At 45.3% G+C, this 10,756-nt stretch overlaps 1 protein-coding gene across 2 annotated transcripts in view; it reads right to left on the bottom strand.

The window, feature by feature from the left end:
* Positions 1-4,780: 4,780 nt before the first annotated feature.
* Positions 4,781-10,756, bottom strand: part of LOC144587222 (uncharacterized) — a 53,388-nt gene continuing 47,412 nt past the window's right edge. For both annotated transcript variants that reach the window (XM_078387115.1, XM_078387114.1), the window contains one exon: positions 4,781-6,689. In XM_078387115.1, coding sequence (XP_078243241.1) covers positions 4,850-6,586 — 1,737 coding nt within the window. In that variant the 5' untranslated portion in view covers positions 6,587-6,689 and the 3' untranslated portion in view covers positions 4,781-4,849. The remainder of the gene's footprint in view (positions 6,690-10,756) is intronic.

Here is a 10,756-nt window from a genome sequence, read left to right as displayed (position 1 = left end):
CTAAATACATTAAGCTTCCTATGGCTGAATGGTATAACTCTTGGTTTTCGAAATCTTTACTGATTTCATCTTCTTTTTGAAAGTCTATTGTCATGGGAGTACTTACACTTTTACATTCTCCCATGCAGTACTTTTCCAACATTTGTTTGATTTTTAACTCTTGACTCAATTCAAGCCCTTGTTGAGGGCCTTGCTTTGGGGGTCCCTCCTGCCCCTTCTGAGTATTGGACACCTAGGTAATTTTGTATTGGTCCAAGACTTTTTAATTTAAATTCCTTTTTTAACTGTTTCTCAAACAGTTCTATTTGGATCTGACTCTGCCATGAAGCAAATATCATCAACATATGCTAAGTATGTTTAAGTCATTCCCATTTTTCTTGGTATATAGACAAGGATCTGCCAGACTGTTATTATACCTCAGTTTTACCAATACTTAGTGCAAACAATCATTCCAATTCTTAGCCGATTGTCTTAAACCATAAATGGCTTTGTTTAACCTATACACTTCATATCCTGGTGCCTTGCCATGTATAGTTCCTCTTTCAGGTCTGCATTCAAATATGCAGTGGTAATATCGTAATGATGGATTATGTAGTTCTTTGTAGCTGCTAAGGCTAACGCCATTCTTACAGTTTCAGATCTCACAGTGGGGGAAAAATTTCATCATAATGTACATATTTCTTTTGCATAAAACCTTGTGCTACTAACCTTGCCTTGTACCTATAAGTTCCATCATTCTGTAATTTCCTTTTAAACACCCATTTGCTACCAATAACCTTATGTTCTGCTGGTAGCTTTGTTTCTGTAAACACCCTGTGTTCTTCCATGGATTTCATTTCCTCATCCATGACATCTAGCCATTTCCTCCTTTCAAAATCAGGAAGTTCCATTACCTCTTTGTAATTTCTGGGTTCTATGTATATGTGACAAACTCTCACTCCACCCACTCCAAATCTATTGGGTGGCACACCCTTGTTTGCCCTTTCAGACCTCCTAGATCCCCATGCTTCTGGCTCTATTTCTGACTCACTACTTTGTTTTTCTTCTTCGTGTTCTTCATCAACTTCTTCATCAGTGGACTTCGTGTCTTCTTCATGTGTTTCTGTCTAACCCGACTCCTTCTTGTGTCATTTAATGGGATAAATATCTGTGAATTAGCATGAACTTCATCCCAATTCTCTCCTTCATTGAAGCTAGCAGACCTGGATATCACAATGTTTCTGTTTCCATCCACAAACCTATATGCTTTTGATCCAGGCCCATAACCTAGGAACCTCATTTTCTTTGTTTTAGCTCTGCCTTTTCTCCTTAGCTGTTTTGGTACGTGTACCCATGCAGTACAACCAAATACCTTCAGGTGCTTTAACGAAGGTTCCTTAGCAAAGAGCATGAAATATGGAGTCTGGTCTACGGCAGATGACCAAATTCTGTTCACTAAATAATAAGTCCCTGTGGCTTCTGAGCCTGCAGTCTCCACCTCCAGTGAGGTGTGTCCCAACTGGCTTGTAGAGCATCAGCTGATTTCAGTTCCAGGGATGCAGGTTGTGGGGTGTTGCAGCTTGGCTCCCCCCTCCTGTCTACCCCTCCAGGGCTGGCCAGTGGGGGGAAGGGCAGGGGGGGTGGAGAGGGGGGGGAGGGGCAGAGGCTGCCCGACCAGAGGGCAGCCAAAGGGGACTGGGTCTGGCCTCCCTGTCGACCCCCTATCTTCTCCCCCCTCCAAGCTTCATTCTTCTGGGCCCCTTCCTATCCCCCACCCCTTACACCCACCCCCATTGCAGCTTCCTCCTCCTCCCACTACCAAAACAGCCCCCCCTCTCCATTTGGGGCTTTCCAGGAATTTTCCCCAAACTTTGGAACAAAAGGGGAGTCATGCTCAGACTTCGGCTGGAGAAGGTGGGGGTGAAGAAACAACCACAATGGGGGAGGGAGACGTGAGCCTGAGTGGACTCCCTAGGAAAAACACACAAACACACACAAAGGGGGCCCGGGGGCCTTGCTTTGGGCGTCCCTCCTGCCCCTTCTGAGTATTGGGATCTTGGCCCCAACCTGACTTCCCATATCTCTTTCACCACACAAACACACAACACACACACACAAAAATAAGACCCACTAAAGATCCCCCCTCCTCCCTAGGATGAGATGAGGAATGGAGAGGGCCCCCTTGCCTACCTGAGGAGTGGGGGTATATTTATATTTCTCCCCTTTGGGGGAATATCTTCCTAGGGACACCCCCCCAATGCTCTCTCCTCCCCCCCTCCCAGCCATCACCCACCTCCATCTGGATCCTCAGGTGAAGTTCCTGTGTAGGGGGTGGGGGTATAGGAGGTGCCCCAGAGAAATGGGGTTTGGAGGGAGGAGAAGATAGGGGGCCAGCTCAGAGCGAGGGATGCTAGATTCAGGCCCCTTAGTCTGCCCTCTGGCCAGATGGCCTCTGCCCCTTTCCCCCTCCCCCCAGGCCAGCACTGGAGGGGTAGATCCTGCGGGCCAGTTCCTCTGGTCCCCCCAAGAAAGGAGATCTCTGCTGGAAAGTTTTCTCCTGGCTGCCAGGAAGAGCCCTTTCCGAGCGTCGGGTCCCAAAGGCCCCCTTCAGGGCCAGCCCGTTTTCCAAAGGCCAGCTCCTCGTTTCCAAAGATGAACCACCTCTCCTGCGGCCTCTGATTTTGGAGGCTCCTCTTGACGGACGGACGGAGGGGGCTTTGGGACGAGACAGAAGAAGACTCGTCCCTCCTTTACAGAGGGCTGGAGAAAATAAAAAGAGAAATGCAACCCAGAAGGAGTCCCTCCTCACAGGGATCATTTCAGCCTTTGCATCTGGGGGTGGGTGGGAGGCAGGTCTTTTGTAAAGCCAATGGCTCTGAAGCATCCATTCCAGAACAACCCAGGCATCACGATAGGAGGGGGGAGCCCAGCCGCAAGACCCCACCACCTGCGTCCCTCCCAGCTCCTGCGAGGGTTGTGAGTGAAGTCAGAGGGAAGCGTAGGAGTGAATAGGTTGGAAGATAGCTGGCAATGTGGATGATGATGGTGATACTGCATTTCTATGCCACCCATCTGGCAGCCAAGGCAGCTCCTGATGCCCTGCAAGGGAGGGAAGTTCCGGACACATGAACCAGGCCCTGAGCCTCAATCCTGACCCTCAATCCCCCCATGATCTCCCCTAACCAGAGCAATGGGGGCAGGAGAGCCCCTAGAGAGAGGGGCTGCCCATTTCCTACACTGGGAAAACTGTGTGTGTGTGATTGTGAGGAGTCTTGTGTGAGGTTTGCAGCTGGTGGTTTTGGGTTCAAAAATATTCTCAGTAAATTGTCTGAATCTCCTCTTGGCTTCCCCTTTTCCTGCATATCTCATACTGTATTTTATGTTGGTAGTTGTTGTGGGTTTTTGGGGCTCTTTGGCCATTTTCTGAAGGTTGTTCTTGCTAACGTTTCGCCAGTCTCGGTGGCCGGCACTTTCAGAGGACAGCAGTCAGAACTGCACCAGAGCAAAGAGTTCCGACTCCTGTCCTCTGAAGATGCCAGCCACAGAGATTGGCGAAACGTTAGGAAGAAATAAATAAACAACCATTAGAATAGGGTCAAAGATCACAAACATGAAATAGTATTTGAACTTTAGAAATAAATATATACAAAGTAAAAAAGCACTATTTGGTTGTAAGTGTAAGAGAAAATTTTGCTCTCACCCAGCCGTGTGTAAAATCCATTGCAGGCTGTCACTGCCACATGGTTATCTTTCCGCTCTTCGAAGGACTTTCACCCGGCATGAGTTCCACTGTCTGTTGTATTCCATGAAACCAAAACTCTACGGTTCTTAGTTCCTTTCTAGGAACAGTTTGTGGGAGGTCTCTCCCAATATTTATATCCCTTTGTTCTGCATCAGTCAGCAAAACCAAATCTTCCCAAGTCTTGGGTTTCCTAGCCTGCGAGAAGCTCAGATGTGAAGGATCAAAGGATATGGTCACCTCCGAACCAACAATCCCTGCCATTACAAAGCAGTACACTTTCAATAAATACAATAGCATAGAAATCCCTCCTTCATGAATAATATATATTCATGAATTTTATATATATATATAAAATAGAGAATACAGATTCATTGGTACCCTCTTCAAAACTCAATTACTATTATTATTTTTGAGGGTAAACCCTTATAAAACAAAGATAGCCTCTCTCTCTTCACTACTTGCTTTTCTTCCATCAGTTGGCCTTAGAACATCCATCCCTTTCTCTATTTACACTAATTTTGTAAAAGTTTCTATTGCACAATACAGTGGTGCCTCGCTTAACGAGGATAATCCGTTCCACCAAAATCGCTGTAGAGCAAAATCCTCGTTAAGTGAAATAAAAAAGCCCATTGAAACACATTGAAAACCGTTCAATATGTTCCAATGGGATACATACCTGCTCGTCCACCGAAGGTCCTCCATAGGGTGGCCATTTTTGGTGCCTGTGCTGCAAGGAATCTGTCCCTAACACAGCAGGGGTGGGTGGGCATTTTCTACAGCCGGTGGCCATTTTGAAACCGGATGATCAGCTGTTTGTTGATCGTCGTAAAGCGAAAAATCGGTTCCCAAAGCAGGAACCGATCATCGTGCAGTGATTTTTCGCCATCAAAACCTCATTTTGCGATCGCAAAAAACTAATCGTACAGCGATTTCCTCATCTAACAAAGTAATAGTTAAGCGAGGCACCACTGAATACGCTCATTTTCATTCTTTAAGCATGGCTCCACATCTGTTTTGTTATATCTGTTAATTAACTATGGAAGTAAAACATATCAGAAGTGGCACTTCAAAATGCACTCCATTTATTGTCTTTTCTCACTGTTTTACATTACATCAACATTTTGTTGTTTATTCTTTCCAGGGGAAACCAGCACAAAAAGCTCTGAATACAGCTCGTTCCACATCTCTTGAATTTCTATGGTTTCTTTGATGTACACTAAGGTCATCACTGCGACTAAAGCTCTTTCCACATTCCATGCATTTATGTGGTTTCTCCCCAGTGTGGGTCCTTTGATGTAACCTAAGGACACCACTGCAACTAAAGCTCTTTCCACATTCCATGCATTTATGTGGTTTCTCCCCAGTGTGGGTCCTTTGATGTAACCTAAGGACACCACTGCGACTAAAGCTCTTTCCACATTCAATGCATTTATGTGGTTTCTCCCCAGTGTGGGTCCTTTGATGTAAACTAAGTCCACCACTGTGACTAAAACTCTTTCCACATTCCATGCATTTATGTGGCTTCTCCCCAGTGTGTGTCCTTTGATGTAACCTAAGCTGACCACTCTGACTAAAACTCTTTCCACATTCCATGCATTTATGTGGTTTCTCCCCAGTGTGCGTTCTTCGATGTACCGTAAGGTGACCACTGCGACTAAAGCTCTTTCCACATTCCATGCATTTATGTGGTTTCTCCCCAGTGTGTGTCCTTTGATGTAACCTAAGGTCACCACTCTGACTAAAACTCTTTCCACATTCCATGCATTTATGTGGTTTCTCCCCAGTGTGCATTCTTCGATGTACCGTAAGGTGACCACTGCGTCTAAAGCTCTTTCCACATTCAATGCATTTATGTGGTTTCTCCCCAGTGTGGATTCTTTGATGTAACTTAAGGGCAACACTCTGACTAAAGCTCTTTCCACACTCCATGCATTTATGTGGTTTCTCCCCAGTGTGGATCCTTTGATGTAACTTAAGAGCACCACTCTCACTAAAGCTCTTTCCACACTCCATGCATTTATGTGGTTTCTCCCCAGTGTGAGTCCTTTGATGTAACCTAAGGATGCCACTGTTAGTAAAGCTCTTTCCACACTCCATGCATTTATGTGGTTTCTCCCCAGTGTGGGTCCTTTGATGTAACCTAAGTGGACCACTCTGACTAAAACTCTTTCCACATTCCATACATTTATGTGGCTTCTCCCCAGTGTGTGTCCTTTGATGTAACCTAAGCTGACCACTGTCACTAAAGCTCTTTCCACATTCCATGCATTTATGTGGTTTCTCCCCAGTGTGGGTCCTTTGATGTAACCTAAGGGCATCACTGCGACTAAAGCTCTTTCCACATTCAATGCATTTATGTGGTTTCTCCCCAGTGTGGGTCCTTTGATGTAAACTAAGGACACCACTGCGACTAAAGCTCTTTCCACATTCCATGCATTTATGTGGTTTCTCCCCAGTGTGAGTCCTTTGATGTAACCTAAGGACACCACTGCGACTAAAGCTCTTTCCACATTCCATGCATTTATGTGGTTTCTCCCCAGTGTGGATCCTTTGATGTACCGTAAGGTGACCACTGCGACTAAAGCTCTTTCCACATTCCATGCATTTATGTGGTTTCTCCCCAGTGTGAGTTCTTTCATGTGTCCTGAGATTACTACTCCAACTGAATCTCTTTCCACATTCTATGCATTTATACAGTTTCTTCCCAGTGTGAGTTCTTCGATGTGAACGCACATTTCTTCTCCCGCTGAAACTCTTTTCACATTCCATGTTTTTTGTATGATTTCTTCCCAGGGTGAGTTCTTTAAGCTGAACTAGTGGCACTGGTCTGACGCCGTCTCCACAGGTGTTTAAACCGTTTCTCATCTAGCTCATGGGTTTTTTATGCTTTTCTTCCCGGCTTCACACTTGACTCTTTTGAGGGCCAGAAGAAGTGGCTCTGTATAATTCTGGCCATCGTATTTGTTACCTGATAGAGAAAAAAGAAGATGTCTTGAGAGTGTCGCACAGAGCAGAATCTAACTGGAGGTCAAACCAATTTATTTATTTATTTATTTTATTTATATCCCGCCTATCTGGTCTGGTCAGGACCACTCTAGGCGGCTAACAACATAGAATAATACAATAAATACATATAAAACAATGTTTACATAACTAAAACATTAACCAAGAAAGAGGAAATAAGAGGAGAGGAAATAAGAGGAGGAAATAAGAGAAGGACGTCAGGAATTATCTGATGGGAAGGCCTGCCGAAACATCCAAGTTTTTAATTGATTCTTAAAAAACCCAGCGAGGGAGCCACGCGAATCTCAGGAGGTAGGTTGTTCCAAAGGCGGGGCGCCACCGTCAAGAAGGCCCAATTTCTTTTCTTTTCCTCCGGGCCTCTCTTGGGGTTAGGCTCCTCAGCCTCACCTCCTGGCTTGCGTGAGTGACATGGGTAGATCTTGGTGGGAGTAGGCATTCTGCCAAGTATCGAGGCCCTAAACCGTTTTGGGCTTTATAAGTAAGCATCAGCACTTTGAAGTCGATGTGGAATCGGATGGGCAGCCAATGCAGCACGGCCAGAATAGGAGAAATATGGTGGTATTTTCTCACTCCACTCAGGAGTCTGGCCGTCGCATTCTACACCACCTGTAGTTTCCACAGCAACCTCAAAGGTAGCCCCACGTAGAGCGCATTACAGTGCTCTAATCTTGAGATTATGAGCGGATGCACCAAGGTAGTGAGCGCCCCAACATCCAGGTAGGACCGCAGCTGGGCTATCCACCTGAGATGAAAAAAGGCGGAACGGACCACCGACGCCACCTGGGATTCCATAGTAAGCACCGGGTCCAGGTGGATCCCCAAGCTGCAGACCCCATCCCTGGCGGGCAGAGTCACCCCCCGAAAAGAGAGGGAGTTTCCCAAATCCCCAGCTGTGTGGGCACCCACCCTTAGTACCTCCGTCTTGTCCAGGTTCAGCCTCAGCCCGTTCTCCTGCATCCATTGAAGTACGGCCCCCAGGCAGCGCTGAAGGGACAGAACGGCATCTCCTGCAGTTGGTGAAAAGGAGATCTAGAGCTGAGTGTCATCAGCGTACTGATGACACAAGGCTCCACCCCCCCTGATGACCCCACCCAGCGGCCGCATTGGGGAGATAATTGACCACTGTGGAACCCCACAACTGAGACTCCACGGGGCCGAGACACTCTCCCCAAGCTGTACTCTCTGGGGTCGGTCCTCCAAGAAGGAATGGAGCCAGGCAAGTGCCAAGCCACCAATTCCCAACTTGGAGAGCCTCCCCAGGAGGATACCGTGGTCAATGATATCAAAGGCCACTGAGATATCGAGGAGGACCAGCAGGGACACTTTGCCCCTGTCAGCCTCCCTCAATAGGTCATCACACAGGGCGACCAATGCCGTTTGTGTGCCACCCTCCTGCTCAACCATTGGTAACTAAATCAATGTTCCATTGGAATGGACAGGTGTGGTTTCTGGCCTGTCTGTCACATACCTCACCCCCTTGGAAAAGTTTGTACCATGGGATAACTCTACAGTGAGTTACCCTCATGTATAACGTGTGAGAGAACTTTTATTTTTTCCATATACAAATCTTATTTAAACATTGAACATATACCTTTTATACATTTACATTTTCTCTATTAACTCTTTTAAACTTAATATTTTTTCTTTAACCTTTCCTTACCTATTATCACCATTTTTATTATATCATTATATATTTAACATTACTTATACTATACAACTTACATTTTTAATTATTTCTTTTCCAATTTTATTACATCCAATTATAACATTTTGCATTCTATTACATTTTCATTTTCTACATTGCAGAACATAACCACAACCTTTGATTACAGTCTCATTTTCTTCTTCCCTCTTCAGTCTTCTTATATTGCATCTCATTGCTTTCTGTTATCCATTGGGTCTTCGAGACCGTGCATCTGCAATCTTATTCTGAGTCTTTCTTTTGCTTTGGGTCTCACCATTAAAGTCTTTCAGATTTTGTCTCCCTCTTGCAAGTTTGTTGGTTTTATATTTCACAGTTCGTAACTTCACATAGGGTTTCAGTCTTTGCAATGTCCAATCAATCAACAATCTTTCCTTCCAGTTGTCAATTAAATGTCTCTCACCTGCTGGGTCTTTCTTGTTGTCTGCCTGGCTTAGCAAGGCTCCTAGTTCGAATCCTGATACATCAGCTATGATAGTGAAGTCACTCCGGAACTCTCACAACACGCCCTCTCTGGACACGAAGACGTCTCTGAATATGATGACCTCTCTGGATACTACGACCTTTCTCTAATGTCGTCTGCAGCTTTTCTAGGGTCTCTTTACATCTGCTTGACCACTGCATCTTTTCTTTTAGCTTTTTTTCTAAAAGAGAGGCTTTATCTCTGGACTTTGTTTCCCAATGATGAGTATATCCTCTCATCTTTATCACATCTTTTACTCTAGCTTCTTTTAATTTTTCTATGGCTAGAATAAATTTACTTAATACTTCTTGAAGTCTAAAATAGAATAAATACACCTCTTCCTTCCCAATATTTCAATTCATATTTCCTCCTATTCACTTCTTTCATTCGGTTTAGGACCATGTTTTCTTTTCTATGGAGACGTGGTGGTGCTGCGGGCTAAACCGCAGAAGCCTGTGCTGTAGGGTCAAAAGACCAGCAGTCGTAAAATCGAATCCACGCGATTGAGTGAGCTCCCGTCGCTTGTCCCAGCTCCCGCCAACCTACAGTGGTTCGAAAGCATGCAAATGCAAGTAGATAAATAGGGACCACCTCAGTGGGAAGGTAACAGCATTCCGTGTCTAAGTCGCACTGGCCATATGACCACGGAAGATTGTCTTGGGACAAACGCTGGCTCTATGGCTTGGAAATGGGGATGAGCACCGCCCCCTAGAGTCGAACACGACTGGACAGAAATTGTCAAGGGGAATTTTTAAATTTTCCTTTTCTTTTCTATAGTTCAGCTTCATCATGTTAACATGAACTACTCTCCTACCCTCTTTTACATCCCTGGATTTTTCTTCATTTACAAATTCAAGGTTTACGCCTTTCTTCTTACCCATAAATTCACCTAGTTTCTTTCTAGGTACTACTTCTGCTAAATGCAATTTACATGTCTCTAAAAATTTCATTTTCACATCCTCAGGCCAACATGATGTTTCCTGAACCTCATGTAAGTTTTTCTCTTTTCCAGGATTTAATTTTAAGCTAGTTTCTGTCATGTCCACCTCGTCTCCTTAACATCATCAGATCTTTCCATGAGGGAATGAAAGGCACTGTAGTTTTTGACGGCTCAACATCAGATCCCTTTGACATCCGAAGCAGAGTGAAACAGGGCTGTGTCCTTGTGCCGACCCTGTTTGGGATCTTTTTTTGCTGTAATGCTGAAGCAGGCCTTTGGAACTGCAACAGAAGGTGTCTATCTCCAGACTAGATTAGACGGAAAGCTCTTTAATCTCTCTAGATTGAGAGCGAAGACCAAAGTCCAACTGAAATGCATGCGGGACTTCCTCTTCGCAGATGATGCAGCCATTGTTACCCACTCTGCTGAAGACCTCCAACAACTCATGAATCGTTCCAGCAAGGCCTGCCAAGACTTTGGACTAACAATCAGCCTGAAGAAAACACAAGTCATGGGCCAGGGTGTGGACTCACCTCCTAATCTCCACACAAGAATTGGAGGTTGTTCATGACTTTGTGTACCTGGGCTCAACCATCTCTGACACCCTGTCTCTGGATGTCGAGCTGGATAAACGCATTGGCAAAGGAGCTACCATGTTCTCTAGACTCACAAAGAGAGTATGGCTCAATAAGAAGCTGACGACACATACGAAGATCCAGGTCTATAGAGCCTGTGTCCTAAGCACACTCCTGTACTGTAGTGAGTCCTGGACCATTTGTGCATGGCAGGAGAGGAAGCTGAACACCTTCCATATGCGTTGCCTCCGACGGATTTTTGGTAGCACCTGGCAGGACAAAGTTCCAAACAGAGTAGTCCTAGAACGAGCTGGAATTTTCAGCATGAACA

Source organism: Pogona vitticeps, chromosome 2 (genome assembly GCF_051106095.1).
Source record: "Pogona vitticeps strain Pit_001003342236 chromosome 2, PviZW2.1, whole genome shotgun sequence".
Lineage (NCBI taxonomy): Eukaryota > Metazoa > Chordata > Lepidosauria > Squamata > Agamidae > Pogona > Pogona vitticeps.
Note: the sequence above shows the minus strand (reverse complement) of the source record. Positions and strands in the feature narration are given on the sequence as shown.